Genomic DNA, 20,846 nt, shown 5'->3' on the forward strand with positions numbered 1-20,846 from the left:
TCTCTCTCTCTCTCTCTCTCTCTCTCTCTCTCTCTCTCTCTCTCTCTCTCTCTCTCTCTCTCTCTCTCTCTCTCTCTCTCTCTCTCTCTCAAAAAAAAAAAAATAGGCCTCTTAAATTCATTCTTTCTAAGCCATCGACTTTATCTTCGTCTTCTTCTTCTTCTTCTTCTTCTTCTTCTTCTTCATCTTCTTCTTTTTCATCTTCTGCTTCTTCTTCTTTTTCTTCTTCTTCTTCTTCTTCTTCTTCTTCTTCTTCTTCTTCTGCCATTTCGCTGCTAATACTACTGCTATTGTTTCTACTACTACTAACACCATCTCCACTCCTACTACTACTACTACTACTGCTACTATTACTACTCCTACTACTACTACTACTACTACTACTACTACTACTACTAATAATAATAATAATAATAATAATAATAATAATAACATCAACAACAACTAAAGATAAACATATTATAACAATTTCACTACACAAAAAAATAACACGCTAAAATAAGAAAATATTTTATCTTTTACTAATAAAAAACAAAAACAAAAAAAAAATGAAGGCAAACAAACTCATAAAAAAAAAAACACTAACCAAATAAAAAAAGCCAAAAAAAAACGACTAACAATCAAAACAACATCATCAACATCATCATCGCAGCATCCCATCTCTATCATCTCCCACTCACTCCTTGCCATCATCCTCGGAGTGCAGGGGAGAGAGGGCGAGAGGGATGCTGCTGAGAGAGGGGGGACTGAAGCAGGTGAGAGGGATCATTGGGCGTCTTGGGTGCTGGTGGAGTGGGTTGCCGAGTGGGTTGTTGAGTGAGCTGTTGAGTGGGCTGGAAACTGAGTTCATATGGTGACCTCTTCTCAGCGTTAGCCAGGCGTGTCTTACGAAGGATTTGGTGCTGACCGTTGATTCGTTGTCCAAGTATACGTGGGTGGGTTCCTTCGACCGTCTCAGACACCTGCAAGAAGAAGGGGATTAGGAGGATGTAGAGGAGGAGGAGGAGGAGGAGGAGGGGGGTAAGGAGGAGGAGTGGATAAGGTTTGGGAGAGGAGAGGAAAGGAAAGGAGGAGAAAGTTATAAGTAAAAGAACAAGGGGAGAAGTAAAGTTAAGAAGGAAGAGAACGAAAAGTAGGAGGAAGATTAGGAGGAAGAGGAGATGGAGGAGGGTGAGGATGAGGAAGAGGAGAGGATAATGATTCGGGAAGAGGAGAGGAAAGGAAAGGAGGATGAAGTTATGAGGAAGACAAGAGGGGAAGATAGGTTAGAAAGAAGAGAACGAAGAGGAGGAGGTCAAGGTCAAGGAAGAAAGATGAAGAGGAGGAGGAGGAAGAGGAGGAGGAGTGGATAAAGTTTGGGAAAGAGGAGAGCAAAGGTGTGTGTGTGTGTGTGTGTGTGTGTGTGTGTGTGTGTGTGTGTGTGTGTGTGTGTGTGTGTGTGTGTGTGTGTGTGTGTGTGTGTACAAAAATAGATTAAATCATCAGAGGATATCCATTCGCAACCTCTCTAAACATCGTGAAGGAGGACGCAAAAAGGCAGAGTGAGCCAAGATGAACCCCAACACGTCCGCCTTGCTCCTGCCGATACTCCTGTTGCTTTGGGCGTCAGCAAAAACTTCAACACCACCGCCCCGTACCAAGCAAGCACAGCACCCACATACCCCTGCCACCGCCCCTGCCGACAACACACATTCTGACACTTCCACATCCCCTCCTGGTAACACAGAGAACACAACGCCACCCAAGGCAACATCTCCGGAGGTGTCGGTGAGAGTTGCAGTGGTGGGGGGGGTGGGGGTGGCGGGGGTGCTGGTTGTGGTGGGAGTGGTGGCCGCGATGAAGTGGCGAAGATACTCTACAGGAGGTTAGTTAGATTCTCTCTCTCTCTCTCTCTCTCTCTCTCTCTCTCTCTCTCTCTCTCTCTCTCTCTCTCTCTCTCTCTCTCTCTCTCTCTCTCTCTCTCTCTCTCTCTCTCTCTCTCTCTCTCTCTCTCTCTCGCTGTTCGTTTCTTATTTCCCTATCTAGCTATTTGTTACACGCATATTTTCAGTCGAAGTTTAAGTAATAAGTCGCTGTTGTCATCGTCAGTCAGTCAGTCAGTAATGTCACGGTAGGAGAACACCTCGGTTCCTACGATCATAAACTAGTGCGCGTTGACATTAGAGCTCAAACATCGGTGACTGAAAATAAAGTTAAGGTGCCCAATTTCAAAAGAGCCAACTTCGTAGAAATCCGACGAAAACTAATAGATATGCAACTATCAGATGACGGCAATGCAGAGGACGCCTGGCTAAACTTTAAAAATCACTTACTCACTCAGCAGGACACATTTGTCCCTTGTGCGAAGCGAATTAACACTAATAAAGTCCACCTTGGTTTAATAGGGAAATTAAACACTCAGTCAAGGAGAGAAAATTGTCTTACAGGTTAAAGAAAGACCAAAGCACGCCCGAAAACATTAGACTTTACAATGATGCAAGGCGACGAGTAAAAAGATTAGTGCATCAGGCAAAGCGTAGATATGAAGAAAATATTGCAGCCAACTGTAAAATAATCCGAAATCCTTCTTCAGTTACATAAACAACAGAAAGGCGATCAGAAGTGGAATTGGACCTTTAACAAACAGCGACGGTGCACTAGTGACTGACAGCCAACACGTTGCAAACCTATTAAATAATTACTTTTCCTCGGTGTTTAATAATAACAGTCCTCCCACCACCACCACCAACACCAGTACTAATGTAAATCCCGAGCATGCATTGTCTAACTTTGAAATAAAACCCGATGAAGTCCTTAAAGCCCTCAAATCACTTAAAACAAATAAAAGTCCTGGACCTGATAAAGTATATCCAACTCTGCTGAAAGAAACAAAAGAGCGAAATACTCTCCTCCTCACAACCGTATTCAATATGTCCTTGCGACAAGGCATTGTCCCTTCAGATTGGAAAAAGGCTAACGTGACACCGATTTTAAGAAAGGAGACAAAAAGTACCAGGTAATTACAGGCCCATTAGTCTAACTTCGGTTGTAGGTAAGCTACTTGAGGGCATAATTAGAGACAAAATTGTGAGTTACCTTGAAAGCCACTCATTAATTGGGGACTCACAACATGGCTTCCGAAACAAAAGATCCTGCCTATCAAATCTATTAACCTTTTATAACGACCTCTTCACTGTTTATGACGTAACCAAATCACTGGACGTAGTCTATCTTGATTTCAGAAAGCGTTTGATAAAGTCCCGCATCATAAATTACTTTACAAATTAAAGCAAATAGGTATTGACGGTCAGGTAAACCAATGGATCGCGAATTGGTTGAGCAACAGACAACAAAGAGTAGTGATTGACGGATTTAACTCAGAGTGGGCGCCGGTCACTAGTGGCGTCCCTCAGGGCTCAGTTCTTGGCCCAGTGCTCTTCATTATTTACATCAACGACGTGGATGTTGGACTCAATAACCGCATTAGTAAATTTGCAGACGACACAAGATTGGTAACTCGGTTCTCACTGACGAAGACAGGCAAAGCCTCAAGAGGATTTGCACAAAATTTCAACTTGGTCGGATAGATGGGAGATGCCCTTTAACGTAGACAAGTGCCAGGTCCTTCAAGTTGGAACGAGGAATAAGAAGTTTGATTACGAAATGCGCGGCGTTAAACTCAAAAGCGTTCAATGCGTCAAGGACTTGGGGGTCAAAATCGCGTCAAACCTCAAATTCTCACAGCAATGCATCGATGCAGCAAATAAAGCGAACAGAATGTTGGGCTTCATTAAAAGAAACTTTTATTTAAGAATAAAGATGTAATACTCCCGCTCTACAAAAGTTTAGTCAGACCCACTTGGAATATGCGGTACAGTTTTGGTCTCCCCACCATGCAAAGGATATTGCTAAATTAGAAGGTGTTCAGCGTCGGGCAACGAAAATGATCCCTTCCTTGCGCAACAAATCCTACGAAGAAAGGCTTTCTACCCTTAACATGTTCTCTCTTGAGAAACGTCGCCTCCGAGGAAAACTGATCGAATGTTTTAAAATACTTAATGGTTTCACGAATGTAGACAGATCAACATTGTTTATGATCGATGACACTTTGCGCACGAGGAACAATGGCGTAAAACTCAGATGTAGACAAGTAAATTCAGACTGCACCAAATTTTTCTTCACCAACGTTGTAGTGCGAGAATGGAATAAGCTCCCATCATCAGTGGTCCAGTGTAACACGATTGACTCCTTCAAAAATAAGCTCGACCGTCACTTCCTTCAACTTAATATCAACTAGAGTAGAAATGCAACGTTTTGGAGTCTTCTGATTAATGTAAAATCACTTAGGTTTAAGGACAGACCACCAAGTCTGGACCATGGGGTCTGTGTGGTCTGATTTTCTATGTAAATCTATGTAAATCAAGAATAAGTGTCGTCGTCATCGTAGTCATCATGTAGGCCCAGCGTCACCATAGGCCAAAGCGTTGAGAAAAAAAATAACGACCACCATCTCAATCAATCAGTCGCAGCATCCGGTCTTAGTCATCTCCGGCACTCTGAAACATCGCTTTGACATCTTTCATACCGTTACTATTTTTTTCTTCAGTTAGTTTCTTTTCTATCACCGTTTGGATAAGTGTGTGTGTCTGTGTGTGTTTGTGTGTGTGTGTGTGTGTGTGTGTGTGTGTGTGTGTGTGTGTGTGTGTGTGTGTGTGTGTGTGTGTGTGTGTGTGTGTGTGTGTGTGTGTGTGTTTATGGTTTTCTGTGTCTGTGTTTCTTTCTGTGCTTCTAAATCTGCTCTTGAATGTCTATATGTCTGTTTTCTGTGTGTGTGTGTGTGTGTGTGTGTGTGTGTGTGTGTGTGTGTGTGTGTGTGTGTATAGTTGAGGTCATCACAGGATATCCTCCCGTCTTAACCCCTCCCCGAACATCGCCCAAGCACCCTCAGAAGCGAACGCACGCACGCAGAGAGAGCCACGATGACCCCCAACACACCCGCCTCGCTCCTGCCGATACTCCTGCTGCTTCGGCCGTCAGCGATGCCTGCCCCCGGAGCTATCCTGAACCTCGCCGCGGCTCAGAACTGCACCGCCGACGTTACCATCTATAAGGCTGACGGTTGGAAGGTTATTAACAAAGCGCAAGAAGAAAAAGATGGCAGAAAGTATGTCACTGTATACGTGCAACCCGAGGAAGGCTTCGAAGGTGTCAGGGTTAAGGTGAAGGTTGGCACGGGTAATTACGAGCCTTGGGTCTTACTGGAAAAAACTTGCTTCCCTGATGAAACAGCGAAATGGTGGTGGATGGTGAGGGTGATGGTGATGGTGATGAACAAAAACAATCTAATTATACAATTGAAGACTGGAGAATGCTTTGCTAAGTGTGTTAAAGAAGTCGATATCAATAATACCCCAGAATTTCACATTATGCCCCACGGTACCTCGAAGTGGAGACTCAACAAACCAAATGATACGAGCTGCCCCACCAGGGAGATATCGCAGCGGAAGCAACCGAACTTCAACTGCACCGACGATCCTCCCCAAACTTCACGGCCCCATTCCCGCCCCTATAACACCACACACAACCCTGACACCCCCCCTGCAGGCAACCCTGATTCTGTTAACTCCCCATCCTCTCCTGGTGACACAGAGAACGCAACGCCCCCCAAGGCAACATCTCGGGACGAGGTGGTGATAGTTGCAGTGGTGGTGGGGGTGGTGGTGGTGGTGCTGGTTGTGGTGGGGGTGGGGGTGGGGGTGGCGGTGAAGTGGAATCGTCGGCGAAGATACTCTACAGGAGGTTAGTCTCTCTCTCTCTCTCTCTCTCTCTCTCTCTCTCTCTCTCTCTCTCTCTCTCTCTCTCTCTCTCTCTCTCTCTCTCTCTCTCTCTCTCTCTCTCTCTCTCTCTCTCTCTCTTGCTATTTCTTTCATCCTTTCTGATCTAGCTATTCATCACGAGCTATTTATTCACTCGCCGTTTAAACATTCACACATTCTCATCGCAACTAATACAATGTGATTATTTGCGTATTCCCATGCCTGTCGCTTCGTGTGTTGCGGGCTAGTATATAGTAGTAGTAGTAGTAGTAGTAGTAGTAGTAGTAGTAACGGCCCCTTTCCTACTCCAGCAGGTGTTATGATGCAGCCGTCCCGAGACACCCCGACAAGCAGCAAGGAGGTGGTGGTGGTCGAGAACAGTCTGTACGAACCCTTTGAGAACTTCCAACGCCCCCAGCCCAGCCACGAGTGATGGAGGAGGAGGAGGAGGAGGAAGAAGAGGAGGAGGAGGAGGATGAAAAAGAAAGAAAAAGAAGATGAATTTAACTATGAGGACGAAAGGCAGAAGAAGATGAAGCACTCATACCTTTGCTTTCCGTGACGTGATTCATCTCGCTACTCTCTGACGTCCCAACTCTAATTTTTTTTTTTTTTTTTACAGTAAAGGAGAAAGCTCAAGGGCAAAAATATATATAAAAAAGGACACAAAAAAAGACCCCTGCCGCTGCTCCTTCAAATAGTAGTAGTAGTAGTAGTAGTAGTAGTAGTAGTAGTAGTAGTAATAATGAGGCATAATTCCACAAGAGAGAGGATCAGAACCTATTGGAAAAGTGTCTTGATCCTCCCCTCTTGAAAATGATTATAAGAGAGGCTGGTTCTTTTACTGTCTGTTTGTTCGCCTGTCTGTCTGTTTGCTGGACTGGTCGCTTGATGATTTGTACTGTTGCAAATATAAAGGAAAAAACATAAATTTTCTTTATACCTTTCTGTATATATACGGTAACTCTCTCTCTCTCTCTCTCTCTCTCTCTCTCTCTCTCTCTCTCTCTCTCTCAACTTTCCCTTTCTTTCCTCCCTCTCATTTTTACTCTTTTTTTACCCTTTCCCTCTTCCCTCCCTCTCTATCACTCTCTTTTTTCAACCTTCTCTCTCTCTCTCTCTCTCTCTCTCTCTCTCTCTCTCTCTCTCTCTCTCTCTCTCTCTCTCTCTCTCTCTCTCTCTCTCTCTCTCTCTCTCTCTCTTTAATATCAACTAGAGTAGAAATGCAACGTTTTGGAGCCTTCTGATTAATGTAAAATCACTTAGGTTTAAGGACAGGCCACCTAGTCTGGACCATGGGGTCTGTGTGGTCTGATTTTCTATGTAAATCTATGTAAATCTCCTTAACCTTTCCCTCTACCCCCTCCTCTCCACCCCTTTCCTTTCACCATTTCCTCTCTCACTCTCCTTCTTACTCTCCCCTTCTTATCCTGTCTCTCTCATCCCTCTCTATCTCTTTTTTTTAACATTTTTTTTATCTTCTTCTCCCCCCCACTCTCTCTCCCCTCTCCCTCTATTCCTCATCTTTTCAACCTTTTCTCTCCCTTTTCCTCTCCAATTCTTACCCTTTTCCCTTTCCCCTACCCTCTCCATTTCTCTTTTCTCTTCCCAATATTTCCTTTCTCTCTCTCTCTCTCTCTCTCTCTCTCTCTCTCTCTCTCTCTCTCTCTCTCTCTCTCTCTCTCTCTCTCTCTCTCTCTCTCTCTCTCTCTCTCTCTCTCTCTCTCTCTCTCTTTCTCTCTCTCTCCTTCTTACTCTTCTAATCTCCCCTACTGTCTCTATCTCTCTGTTTTTCAGCGTTTCCTCTCTCCCCTTCTCCTTCCTTATCACCCTCCCACACTCTCTTCACTCCGTTACCCCTTCCTCACCTTCCTGACAGAGGGGTGATGTGCAGGGTACCTCGACGAGTCCTGCAGGGTCTTCGAAGGGCAAGGGCCACCACCACCACCACCACGCAGGCCCCCAGCACCCCACACACCCCTGCCAGCACCCCGACCTGCCAAGACTGGGGGAAGGGAGGAAGGAGGAAGGAGGATGAGAGAGAGAGAGAGAGAGAGAGAGAGAGAGAGAGAGAGAGAGAGAGAGAAATTGAATCTAAGTTTTTTTCCTCCATGTTTTACAGTATAATTCTGACTTAAAATTAAATATAAAAAAGTAGGCATATATATTACTCTCTCTCTCTCTCTCTCTCTCTCTCTCTCTCTCTCTCTCTCTCTCTCTCTCTCTCTCTCTCTCTCTCTCTCTCTCTCTCTCTCTCTCTCTCTCTCTCACCTTAGCATTCATGATGGCGGCTTGCACAAGAAGAGTAGCATTCGAAACCACTTGAGTCAGATCCAACACTCTTTCCCTCGCCTCACGCAGCTCTTGTGGGTTCAGACCCTCCCCTTGAAGCACAGCAGAGCCCTCATCCACCAAGGAGTCTATCGTGTCGGCAGCCTTCATCAGCTGGTTGACTTGGATGGGTTTTACGGCTGATACATCCACCTCAAGCATGATCAGACGTATGGATGACAAAGAAGAGTTGAGTCTCATCCACCATGCAGTGCCGTTCTTCAATTCCCCATCTCGTTCGTTCTTAATCCTTTCCACGTTCTCGTTATCGCTCTGAGCTTGTCCATTGGCACTTTCTTCACTTCTTCTTCTTCTTTCGTGGTCTCCGTTCTCGTTCTCCGCCTGTCTGCGTCTTCTGAAGGTGTGGTCGCCGAACCTCGCCGTCCGGTCGCCGAACCCACCAGAGCGTCCTTCTTCGTGTCCTCCACCGAATGTCTTTCCCTCTTCGCCTGTATGTCCACTGTTGGCAGCGACGTTCTTGCTCCGTTGGGTTGTGGTAGTGGTGGTAGAAGTAATAGTGGCGGTAGTAGGGAAAGTTGTTGAAGTAGTAGTAGTAGTAGGGGTAGTAGTAGTAGAGGTAGTAGGAGTAGTAGTGGTTATTGTAGGAGTGATTGCAGAGGTAGTGGTAGTAGGGACAGCTGTAGTGGGGGTAGTATTAGTAGTGGTTGAAGTAGTAGGTGTAGTAGTGGTAGTGGTGGTTGTTGGAGTGGTTGCAGAGGTTGTGGTAGTAGGGGGAGTTGTAGTAGTTGCAGTAGTGGTTGTTGAAGTAGTAGTAGTAGAAGGAGTAGTTATAGTGGTTGAAGTAGTAGGGGGAGAAATGGTAGTGGTGGTTGTTGGAGTGGTTGCAGAGGTAGTAGTGGTAGGGATGGTGGTAGTAGCAGCAGTAGTAGTAGTGGTGGTAGTAGTGGTAGCTGAAGTAGTAGGGGCAATGATGGTGGTTACTGGTGTGGTTGTCGACGTGGTGATGTTGGTGGTGCTGGTGTTGTTGGTGGTGGTATTGTTGTTGTTGGTAATGGTGGTGGTGGTGGTGGTGGTATTGGTGGTGGTGGTGTTGTTGTTGGCGTTGTTGTTGATGGTGGTGGCATTGTTGTTGTTGTTGTTGTTGTTGGTGGTGGTGGTGGTATTGGTGGTGGTGGTGTTGTTGTTGGTGCTGGTGCTGTTGGTGGTGGTATTGTTGTTGTTGGCAGTGGTGGTGGTGGTGGTATTGGTGGTGTTGTTGGTGGTGTTGTTGTTGGTGCTGGTGCTGTTGGTGGTGGTATTGTTGTTGTTGGTAGTGGTGGTGGTGGTGGTGGTGGTGGTATTGGTGGTGGTGGTGTTGTTGGTGGTGTTGTTGTTGGTGCTGGTGCTGTTGGTGGTGGTGTTGTTGTTGGTAGTGGTGGTGGTAGTGGTAGTGCTGGTGGTGGTGGGGGTGTTGTTGGTGTTGTTGCTGGTGGTGGTGGTGTTGGTGGTGACCGACGCATTGTAACTGGTGATGAATGGTGATGGAAAATTGGTGATGACTCTAGTGGTAGCTGATGTGGTGTCTGTGGTGAGGTTTGTGGTATTGAAAGTAGTAGTAGTAGCAGTAGTAGTAGTAGCAATGGTGTTAGTAGTGGTGGTGTTAGTAGTAGCTGTAGTATTCGTAAGTGATGTGTCAGTGGTAGTGATGACGAGAGAGGGGGCAGTGCTGGTGTTGGTAGTGGTGTAAGTAGATGTAAGTGACTCATAAGTGGCGTCTAGTGGTGAGGTGGTGATTGTGGTGGTGGAGGAAAATGGTGTTGTGGTAGTAGACGTGGTGTTCATTGTGGTGTTGACTGGTGATGATGATGATGGTGATGGTGTGGTAGTAGTGATAGTGACCGTAGTAGAAGAAACAGGTAATAATGATGATGATGATGATGATGATGGTGATGATGATGGTGTAGTATTATAAGTAGTAGTAGTAGCAGAAAGAGGTAATAATACTGATGATAGTGAAGAATTGATGAGGATGGTGTTGGTAGATGCAGTAGTAGCAGTAGTAGTAGTAGTAGGAGTAGTAGTAGTAGCAGGAGTAGTAGTAGGAGTAGTGGTAGTAGTAGGTAGAATAGTCGTAGAAAGAATAGTGGTAGTAGTAGTAGTAGGTAAACTGGAGGGGGTAGTAGTAGCAGCAGTAGTAGGAGTAGTAGTAGTAGTAGTAGTAGTAGTAGTAGTAGTAGTTGGCTGTGTAGTCGTAGCAAGAGTAGTGGATGTAGTTAGTGGTATAGTGGTGGTGGTGGTGGAAAAGGTAGTGGAAGGCAAAGTAGTAGATGTAGTGGTAGTAGTAGTAGTGGGAATAGTAGTAGTAGTAGTATCAGCTGTAGTCGTAGTAGTAGGCATATCAGTAGTAGAGATAGTAGCAGTTGTAGCAGTAGTAGTAGTAGTAGGAGGAGGAGGAGGGGTAGTTAGCGGAATAGTGTTAGTAGTCGTAGCAGTAGTAGAAGTAGAAGCAGGAGTTACCGGGATAGTAGTAGTAGTTGTAGTAGTAGTAGTACCTGGTGTAGCAGTGGTTGTAGTAGGAACAGTAGTTATAGCAGCAGCAGTAGTAGTAGTAGTGGTAGTAGTATCTGGCGTGGTAGTAGTAGTAGTAGTAGTAGTTGAAGTCTCAGTAGGAGTAGTAGTAGTAATAGTAGTAGCATCAGTAGTAGTAGTTGTTATTGAAGTAGGTGTAGTAGTGATAGCAGAAATAGTAGGAGAAGTAGCAGCAGTAGTAGTATGAGTAGTAGTTGGTGACGTAGTAGTAGTAGTAGTAGTAGCTCTTGTTGTTGAGGCAGGAATAGTAGAGGAAGAAACAGTCACAGAAGGCGCAGTAGTAGTAGTAGTAGTAGTAGTAGTAGATGAAGCAGTAGACTTAGTTGTAGATGGAATGTGCGTCGTGGTATTAGTAGTAACCGCGGGAATGGAAGTTAAGGGAAAAGGAGCTGAGGAATAGGAAGAGGAAGAAGAAGAGGAAGAGGTGGTGGAGTTAGTGGTGGACGCATTTGTGGAATATATGAATCCATCTGTAGAAGAGGAAGAGGAAGAAGAGGGAGAGGAAGTGGAAAAGGAGGAGGGAAAGATGGAAGAGGAGGAGGATGAAGTGGAAGAGAAGGAGGTGGATGGGGATGAAAAGGAAGGGGAAGAGGAAGAAGAGGGAGAGGAAGTGGAAAAGGAGGAGGGAAAGGTGGAAGAAGAGGAGGAAGTGAATGGGGATGAGGAGGAAGAGGAGGTAGAAGAAGGAAGAGAAGAAGAGGAAGAAGAAGAAAAAGTGGATGGAAAGAAAGAAGTGGAGGAGGATGACAACGGTAAGATGGAAGAAGTGGAAGGAGAGGAAGATGTGGAGGAACTGGATTGAGGAGAAGAGGAGGAAAAGGAAGAAGAGGAAGGAGAGGAGGAGGAAGAGGAGGAGGAGGAGGAGGAGGAGGAGGAGGATAAAGTGGTAAAAGGTGAAGAAGAAAACGAGGCTGGCGAGGAGGAGGAGGAGGAGGAGGAGGTGGAGGAAATAGATGAAGAAGAGAAGGAGGGAAAGGGTGAAGGAGAGGACGAAGAAGAGGAGGAAGAAACTGAGGAAGGAGAAGATGAAGATAAAGTAGAGGAAGAGAGAAAGGAGGATGGGGAAGAAGAAGACGTGGAGGAGGAAGAAGAAGGAAAGGAGGATGGAGAGGACGAAGAAGAGGAGGTAGTGGAAGAGGAGGAGGAGGAGGAGGAGGAGGAGAGAGTGGCTAAGAAGGCTCTGAGTCTGTCTAAGGAGCTGGCAAGGCGACTGAGGGCGATGTCAAGGCCTTCAAGAATGCTGAGATTCCCGCTGCCTGTGAGGGGAAGACGGACAGACAGAAAGAGACAGAAAGACAGACAGACAGACAGACAGACAGACAGAAAGAGACAGAAAGACAGACAGACAGACAGACAGACAGACAGACAGAAAGAGACAGAAAGACAGACAGACAGACAGACAGACAGACAGACAGAAAGAGACAGAAAGACAGACAGACAGACAGACAGACAGACAGACAGAAAGAGACAGAAAGACAGACAGACAGACAAACAGAGACAGAAAAAGACAGAAAGACAGACAGACAAACAGAAAGACAGACAGACGGACAGAAGGAGACAGAGACAGACAGACAGAGAGAAAGAGACACAAAGACAAACAGAGACAGAAAGAGACAGACAGACAGACAAACAGACAGACACGAGACACATACACGCAGTTGGACACACACACACACACACACACACACACACACACATAACAAACACGAAACAAAATATAAGTCAGTTAAGTAATGATGCTTTTGACTTAATTATTTACTACTATTACTACAACTACTACTACGAATAATAATAATAATAATAATAATAATAATAATAATAATAATAATAATAATAATAATAATAATAATAATAAAATTAAGAGGCCATGTAAGAGGAACGTGCCTGGTTTAACAGCGATGGCAGCCGTTTGGGACTCCGAGGCGACGATCAAGAGGAGCAGAAGCCAGCCAAGAGGAAAGAGGTGCGCCATGCCTCTTGAAACTCCTCTTACTCTTTCTCTTTCTTTCTTCCTCTTCCTCTTCTTCGTTTGTTATTTCGACGTCCTCTTGTTATCGCTCTTTTTCCTTTTCACCTTTTTCTTCTTTTTTTTTTTTGGTCTACGTCCTCTTAAAACTCTTCCTCTTCCTCTGTCTTCCTCTTCCTCTTCTTTGATTCTTGTTGATGTGTTTTTGTTAATCCTTCTTCTTCCTCTTTTGCTATTCCCCTCTTTCTTATTTTCCTCTTTATTTTTTTGTTTTCTGTCCTCTTGCAACTCCTCTTCCTCTTCTTTTTCTTCCTCTTTCTGCCTCTTCGTTTCTTGTTCTGTTTCCTTGTTATTCCTTTTTCTCCTCTTCACTTTTCTCTCTTTTTCCTTATTTTCTTCTTCGTTCCTTGGTTTATGTCCTCTTGAAATTCCGCTCTCTCTTCCTCTTTCTTCCTCTTTATCCTTTTCGATTCTTGTTAATTTGTGTTCTTGTTATTCCTCTTCCTCTTCTCCTTCCCTCTCTTCTTTTTTGTCTCCGTTATTTTTGTTTTTATGTCCTCTTGAAAATACTCTTACTCCTCTTGCTTACTCTTGTGCCTCTTGTCTTTTTCTATGTCTTTTTGTTACTCCTCTCTCTCTCTCTCTCTCTCTCTCTCTCTCTCTCTCTCTCTCTCTCTCTCTCTCTCTCTCTCTCTCTCTCTCTCTCTCTGTAATTCTCCGTTTATCTACTAACTCTCCTTCCTCATTTTTCTCTTTCCCTCTTCGTTTCTTGTTAAATGTCCTCTTGAAATTTCTCTTCCTCCTCTTTATTCCTCTTTCTCTGTTTCTTGTTCTATCTCTTCTTGAAACTCCTCTCTATCTCTCTCTTTCTCAAATTTCCCAGCACTGAGATCCTTGTAACTCTCTCTCACTTCTCTTATCCTTGAGGGAGAGAGAAGGAGGGAGAGGAGAGAGGGAGAGAGGAGGAGAGAGTTGATTATGTCCTTCTTTCTTCTTTATTCCTTCGTTTCTTCTCTCCCTGGCTTTCCTCTCTCTTATATTCCCTTCTTTCTCCTTTATTCCTTCGTTTCTTCTCTCCCTGACTTTCCTCTCTCTTATATTCCCTTCTTTCTCCTTTATTCCTTCGTTTCTTTTCTCCCTGGCTTTCCTTTCTCTTATATTCCCTTCTTTCTCCTTTATTCCTTCGTTTCTTCTCTCCCTGGCTTTCCTTTCTCTTATATTCCCTTCTTTCTCCTTTATTCCTTCGTTTCTTCTCTCCCTGGCTTTCCTTTCTCTTATATTCCCTTCTTTCTCCTTTATTCCTTCGTTTCTTCTCTCCCTGGCTTTCCTTTCTCTTATATTTCCCTTCTTTATCACCCGAGTTCTTCTCCTTCTTCGTCCTTGGTGAAACGAACAATTACTTCCTCGCTCAAGTCACACAGTCAGTCAGTCTTACTTATGAGAACGAGAGGAAAGGGAGAGAAGTGAAGGAGGCGTCAAAGTTAATATTCTTAAACATATTTCTATTCCCCCAAGGCCACAGTGGAGATTAATTGGGTTTTCATGAGTGGTTTTCCCGTTCCAGGTGCAGAGGGCGGGTCACACTCTCACTGGGAACACAAGAAACAGCCCAATGACTAGCCTACCAACTTCAACGGGAGGCTTTTCAAACGGGATAACTGAGGTGCAGAGATGTTTAATTCATGAGTGGCTTTCCCGGTGCAGAGGGCGGGTCAAACTATCACTGGGATCACAAGAAACAGCCCAATGACTAGCCTACCAACTTCAACGGGAGGCTTTTCAAACGTGGTAATAGAGATGCAGAGATGTTTAATTCATGAGTGGCTTTCCCGGTGCAGAGGGCGGGTCAAACTATTACTGGGATCACAAGAAACAGTCCAAGAAAACCTAAGCAAGTTTCACAAGAGGCTTTTCAAACGAGGTAACTGAGGTGTAGAGGATATGTTTAATTCATGAGTGGCTTTCCCGGTGCAGAGGTGGCGTAAAACTATCACTGGGATCACAAGAAACAGTCCAAGAAAAGCTAAGCAAGTTTCACAAGAGGCTTTTCAAACGTGGTAACTGAGGTGCAGAGGAGACGTTTAATTAATTCATGAGTGGCTTTCCCGGTGCAGAGGGCGGGTCAAACTATCACTGGGATCACAAGAAACAGTCCATGAAAACCCAAACAACTTCCACGGGAGGCTTTTCAAACGGGATAACTGAGGTGCAGAGGATATGTTTAATTCTTGAGTGGCTTTCCCGGTGCAGAGGGCGGGTTAAACTATCACTGGGATCACGAGAAACAGTCCATGAAATCACCAGCAAATTCAACGGGAGTAAGGGCCTTTAATTAGTGACATTATATTAACTACCACACCGAATCTATCCTCCCTGCCTGCTCACTCCGCTCGGTAATGTCACTCTGTATGGCTGGTGTGTGCGTGTGCGTGTGTGCGTGTGCGTGTGTGTGTGTGCCATCGAACACCAAAGGGTCATATGTCGTGTAGAGAGGCGGGTGAAGGTCTGGTTAGTATATATGCCTCCCTCTTCCTTCCCTCCTTTCCTTTCTTCCTTTTCTTCCTTTCCTGTTTTTTCTTATACCCTTACCTTCCTTTCTTCCTTCTTTTCTCTTCCTTTCCTCCCCTTTTCCTCACTTTCTTAGCTTCCTCTCCAATCTCTTATTGCTTGTCTTTATTTTCCTTTCTTTCTTCCTTCCTTCCTTCATTTCGTGTTTATCCTTACCCTTTCCTTCCTTCCTTCCTTCTTTTCTCTTCCATTCTTACCTTTCTCTTTCTTGGTTCTCTCTCCTATCTCTTTCTCTTTCCTTCCTTTCTTTCTTCCTCCTTCCTTTCGTGTTCATCCTTATCCTTTCCTCTCCTTCCTTCCTTCCTTCTTTTCTCTTCCATTCTTACCCTTCTCTTTCTTGGTTCTCTCTCTTATCTCTTTCTCTTTCCTTCCTTTCTTCCTTCCTCCTTCCTTTCGTGTTCATCCTTACCCTTTCCTCTCCTTCCTTTCGTGTTCATCCTTACCCTTTCCTCTCCTTCCTTCCTTCCTTCCTTTCTTTCTCTCCTTCTTTAGTTTCCTCTTCTATTTCTTTGTCTCTCTTTTCCTTCTTTCCCTCTTTCCATTTTCTTTTTATTTTTTTATTTTATCCTTACCCTTTCCTTCCTTAATTTCCTCTCGATCCTTACTTCTTCCTTTCTCTCATCAACGACGTGGATGTTGGACTCAATAACCGCATCAGTAAATTTGCAGACGACACAAAGATTGGTAACTCGGTTCTTACTGACGAAGACAGGCAAAGCCTCCAAGAGGATTTGCACAAAATTTCAGCTTGGTCGGATAGATGGGAGATGCCCTTTAACGTAGACAAGTGCCAGGTCCTTCAAGTTGGAACGAGGAATAATAAGTTCGATTACGAAATGCGCGGCGTTAAACTCAAAAGCGTTCAATGCGTCAAGGACTTGGGGGTCAAAATCGCGTCAAACCTCAAATTCTCACAGCAATGCATCGATGCAGCAAATAAAGCGAACAGAATGTTGGGCTTCATTAAAAGAAACTTTTTATTCAAGAATAAAGATGTAATACTCCCGCTCTACAACAGTTTAGTCAGACCCCACTTGGAATATGCGGTACAGTTTTGGTCTCCCCACCATGCAAAGGATATAGCTAAATTAGAAGGTGTTCAGCGTCGGGCAACGAAAATGATCCCTTCCTTGCGCAACAAATCCTACGAAGAAAGGCTTTCTACCCTTAACATGTTCTCTCTTGAGAAACGTCGCCTCCGAGGAAAACTGATCGAATGTTTTAAAATACTTAATGGTTTCACGAATGTAGACAGATCAACATTGTTTCTGATCGATGACACTTTGCGCACGATGAACAATGGCGTAAAACTCAGATGTAGACAAGTAAATTCAGACTGCACCAAATTTTTCTTCACCAACGTTGTAGTGCGAGAATGGAATAAGCTTCCACCATCAGTGGTCCAGTGCAACACGATTGACTCCTTCAAAAATAAGCTCGACCGTCACTTCCTTCAACGTAATATTAACTAGAGTAGAAATGCAACGTTTTGGAGTCTTCTGAATAATGTAAAATCACTTAGGTTTAAGGACAGACCACCAAGTCTGGACCATGGGGTCTGTGTGGTCTGATTTTCTATGTAAATCTATGTAAATCTTACCCCTCCTTTCCTCTCCACCTCTTTCTCTTTCCTTTCCTTCCTTCCTTCCTTCTTTCCTTGCTTCCTTTCTCTCCATCTTTCCTTCGTTCCTGTTTTTCCTTTTTCTTTGATTTTCTTCCTCTTCCATCCTTTAGTCTTTTCTTCCTTCCTTCCCTCTTTATCAGTTCTTCCTTTCTCCCTTTTCTCTCCCACTCTCACGCACCCCTTTCCTCTCCCTCTCCTTTCTTCCTCAACATTTCTCGCTTCATTCTATTGTATTTTCATTATTTTCCTTCTCTTCCTTCTAATAGTCCTTCCTTCCTTCCTTCCTTTCCATTATTTCATTTTATTCCTGTTTATTTTTTTTCATAATTAATTCGTTCTTCCTTTCTTCCTTTCTGTCTATCTGTTACTTCTTCCTATTTTCGCTTCATCGTATTATTAATTTTCTTGATTTTTTCTTTTTTCCTATTTTTTCCATTCTTCTTCATTAATCCTTCCTTCCATTTCCTTTTTCTCTTTCCCTCTTCTAACCTTTGCTCTCCTTCATTCTTCATACATTTTCTTTTTCTCCATCTTTTTCTTCATCCATTTTCTTTTTCTCTGTCTTTTTTTTCATCCATTTTCTTTTTCTCTATCTTTTTCTTCATCCATTTTCTTTTTCTCTATCTTTTTCTTCATCCATTTTCTTTTTCTCCATCTTTTTCTTCATCCATTTTCTTTTTCTCTATCTTTTTCTTCATCCATTTTCTTTTTCTCTATCTTTTTCTTCATCCATTTTCTTTTTCTCCATCTTTTTCTTCATCCATTTTCTTTTTCTCCATCTTTTTCTTCATCCATTTTCTTTTTCTCTATCTTTTTCTTCATGCATTTCCTTTTTCTCCATCTTTTTCTTCATCCATTTTCTTTTTCTTCATCCATTTCCTTTTTCTCTATCTTTTTCTTCATCCATTTTCTTTTTCTCCATCGTTTTCATCCATTTTCTTTTTCTCCATCTTTTTCTTCATCCATTTTCTTTTTCTCGTTCCATCTTCTAACATTTGCTCTCCTTCATTTTCCTCCTTCTTCCATTCTTCTCCTTGTTTCTCCTTCCCTCTTTCATCACGCTTGTTACCTCCTCCTCCCTTCCTTCTTTCTCCTCCTCCTTATCCTTTCCTCTCCCTTCCCTATTTTTTATTTTTTTCTCTTTTCTTTCCTATTTTCATTCTTCTTCATTACCCTTCCTTCCATTTTCTCCTTTTCTTTATTCCTCTTCTAACCTTTGCTCTTCTTCATTTTCCTCCTTCTTCCATTCTTCTCCTTCTTTCTACTTCCCTCTTTCATCATGTTATGTCACCTACCTCCTCCTCCTCCTCCTCCTTCTTACCCTCTTCTCTCCCTTCTTTTTTTCTCTCCTCCCTCTCCTCCCTTTCCTAGAATTTCACACGTTCCCTCTTCCCTCTCCTTCTTCGTCTATCCCTTCTCTTTATTTCTTCCTTTTCATCTTATTCTTCGCTTCCCTTTTCTTCCCTTTCTTTCTCTATATACACTTCTTTTATCCTGTTTTCCATTCATTAGCTTTTATCATTATTTTTTTATTTATTTCTTAACTTTCTTCCTTTATTCTTTATTTCCTTCTTTATCATTCCCTTTCACCTCCCTTTTCTTTCCTTTCTTTTTCTCCATATATTTCTTTCCTTCCCTTTTCCAATTTTTTTCATTCTTTTCGCTCTTATTTTTTTATTTCTTAACTTTCTTCCTTTATTCTTCTTTATTTCCTTCTTTATCATCCCTTTCACCTCCCTTTTCTTCCCGTTATTTTTCTCCATATACTTCTTTTCCTTTCCTTTTCCAATTTTTATTATTACTTTCACTCTTTTCTTTTTTATTTCTTAACTTTCTTCCTTTATTCATCTTTCCTTCCTTTTCCCCTTCGTCTACTTCTATCATTATTTTCTCATTTATCTTTTCTTGACTCCACCTTTCTTTCTCCCTTCTTTATTCCTTCTCTTTCCTTTCTTTTCCTTCGTTTTCCCATTCATTCAGTTTTATCAATATTTTCTTTATCCTTCATTTCCTAACCCCATCTTTCTTTCTCCTTTTCTTTATTCCTCTGTTTCCTTCTTTATCATCACTTTCAACCTACCTTTTCTTCCCTTCCTTTTAATTCTTTCCTCCCTTTTTCCCTTCGTCTACTTCCATCATTGCTTTTTTTCTTATTTTTCGTTTCTTAACCCAGTATTTCTTTCTCCCTTAATTGCTTTATTTCTTTATATTCTTTTTTCCACCTCCCTTTTCTCAATACACTTCTTCCTTCACTTTTCCTATTCAGCAACTTTTGTCAATATTTTTTCTTGTTTTTCGTTTCTTAACTCTGCATTTTTCTTCTCTTATTCCTTCTGTTAAATCTGGTCTCCCTAACTTTAATTTCTCTTCTATTCCCTTCTTTATCTCACTCGTCCTTCTCCTCCTTCGTTCGTTTCCATGAGAAGATTAAGTAATGCAAGGGACACAACAACATCAACAACAACAACAACAACAAGCAAGCAATCTAGGAAAAAGTTGAACATTTTTTTTGTTTTAGGGGTCAAGGCAGGACGAACAAGGAGGAGGAGGAGAAGGAGGAGGTGGAGGAGGAGGAGGAGGAGGAGGAGGATAAGAAATGTTAGGTCCTTTTTTTTCTGTCCTTATTTGGTTACATGTTAGTCGAACGAGGAGGAGGAGGAGGAGGAGGCAACGTTTCCTACTTGACGGGTTAACGCGATTGAGGAGGAGGAGGAGGAGAATGGTACGATGCAAGACTGACACTTCTTTCTACTTGACTGGAAAGGAATGTGGAAGAGGAGGAGGAAACGGGAAAGAGAACGAGCGAGAGGAGGAAGAAGTGGAGGAGTAAGAGGAGGAGGAAGAAGTAGAAGAGGCAGAGGATGGGGGTAAAATAAAGGTAAGGTGAGGTAAGGTAAGGTAATGTAAGGTAAGGTAAGGTAAGGTAAGGTAAGGGAAGATATGATTAGGTTAGGTAAGGTAAGGTAAGGTAAAGTTAAGTAAGGTGAAGTAAGTTAAGGTAAGGTAAGGTAAGGTAAGGTTAAGTTAGATAAGGCAAGGGAAGATGTGATTAGGTAATTAGGTAAGGTAAGGTAAAGTTAAGTAAGGTAAAGTTAAGGTCAGGTAAGGTAAGGTAAGATAAGATAAAGTTAGGTAAGGTGAAGTATGTTAAGGTCAGGTAAGGTAAGGTTAGGTAAGGTAAGATTAAGTTAGATAAGGCAAGGGAAGGCATGATTAGGTTAGGTAAGGTAAGGTAAGGTAAGGTAAAGTTAAGGTCAGGTAAGGTAAGGTCAGGTAAGGTAAGGTAAGGTTAAGTTAGATAAGGCAAGGGAAGGTATGATTAGGTAATTAGGTAAGGTAAGGTAAGGTAAAGTTAAGTAAGGTAAAGGTAAGGTAAGGTAAGATAAAGTTAGGTAAGGTGAAGTATGTTAAGGTCAGGTAAGGTAAGGTAAGGTTAGGTAAGGTAAGATTAAGTTAGATAAGGCAAGGGGAGGTATGATTAGGTTAGGTAAGGTAAGGTAAGGTAAAGTTAGGTAAGGTGAAGTATGTTAAGGTCAGGTAAGGTAAGGTTAGGTAAGGTAAGATTAAGTTAGATAAGGCAAGGGGAGGTATGATTAGGTTAGGTAAGGTAAGGTAAGGTAAAGTTAAGGTCAGGTAAGGTAAGGTCAGGTAAAGTTAAGGTCAGGTAAGTTAAGGTCAGGTAAGTTAAGGTCAGGTAAGGTAAGGTAAGGTAAGATAAAGTTAGGTAAGGTGAAGTATGTTAAGGTCAGGTAAGGTAAGGTAAGGTTAGGTAAGGTAAGATTAAGTTAGATAAGGCAAGGGAAGGTATGATTAGGTTAGATAAGGTAAGGTAAGGTAAAGTTAAGGTCAGGTAAGGTAAGGTCAGGTAAGGTGTACGGTAAGTTAAGGTCAGGTAATGATAATAGAGCTGTAAGCTATAAAAAAGATAGTCAGAACATAACAGAAGATGGAGATAATAGTAATAACAATAATGATAATAGTAATGTACAGAGTATGCAGTAAGGCTGAATAAAGACGCACTGGAGCTATCATA

The 20,846-nt window shown here is 42.9% G+C and overlaps 2 protein-coding genes across 5 annotated transcripts; one reads left to right on the top strand and one right to left on the bottom strand.

Moving 5' to 3' along the window:
• LOC127002099 (mucin-2-like) lies at positions 1-14,283 on the bottom strand. The gene is made up of 4 exons (XM_050867607.1): positions 12,536-14,283; positions 8,067-11,907; positions 7,664-7,800; positions 1-962 (listed from the first exon to the last, which is right to left on the bottom strand). The coding sequence occupies exons 1-4, from the start codon at positions 12,625-12,627 to the stop codon at positions 677-679; spliced, it is 4,356 nt and encodes a 1,451-aa protein (XP_050723564.1). The 5' UTR covers positions 12,628-14,283; the 3' UTR covers positions 1-676.
• Positions 972-6,726, top strand: LOC127002101 (uncharacterized). 4 transcript variants are annotated; one of them, XR_007755719.1, is made up of 2 exons: positions 972-1,864; positions 6,107-6,726. XR_007755719.1 is itself a non-coding variant. In XM_050867666.1 (2 exons), the coding sequence occupies exons 1-2, from the start codon at positions 1,552-1,554 to the stop codon at positions 6,226-6,228; spliced, it is 432 nt and encodes a 143-aa protein (XP_050723623.1). In that variant the 5' UTR covers positions 1,024-1,551; the 3' UTR covers positions 6,229-6,726. The 4 variants fall into 4 exon arrangements, 3 of the variants coding, with proteins under 3 accessions (XP_050723623.1, XP_050723622.1, XP_050723620.1); XM_050867666.1 differs by having other exon boundaries at positions 1,024-1,864; positions 6,110-6,726; XM_050867665.1 differs by lacking the exon at positions 972-1,864 and adding an exon at positions 4,687-5,778 and having other exon boundaries at positions 6,110-6,726.
• Positions 14,284-20,846: the final 6,563 nt, after the last annotated feature.

Source organism: Eriocheir sinensis, chromosome 22 (genome assembly GCF_024679095.1).
Source record: "Eriocheir sinensis breed Jianghai 21 chromosome 22, ASM2467909v1, whole genome shotgun sequence".
Taxonomy (NCBI): domain Eukaryota; kingdom Metazoa; phylum Arthropoda; class Malacostraca; order Decapoda; family Varunidae; genus Eriocheir; species Eriocheir sinensis.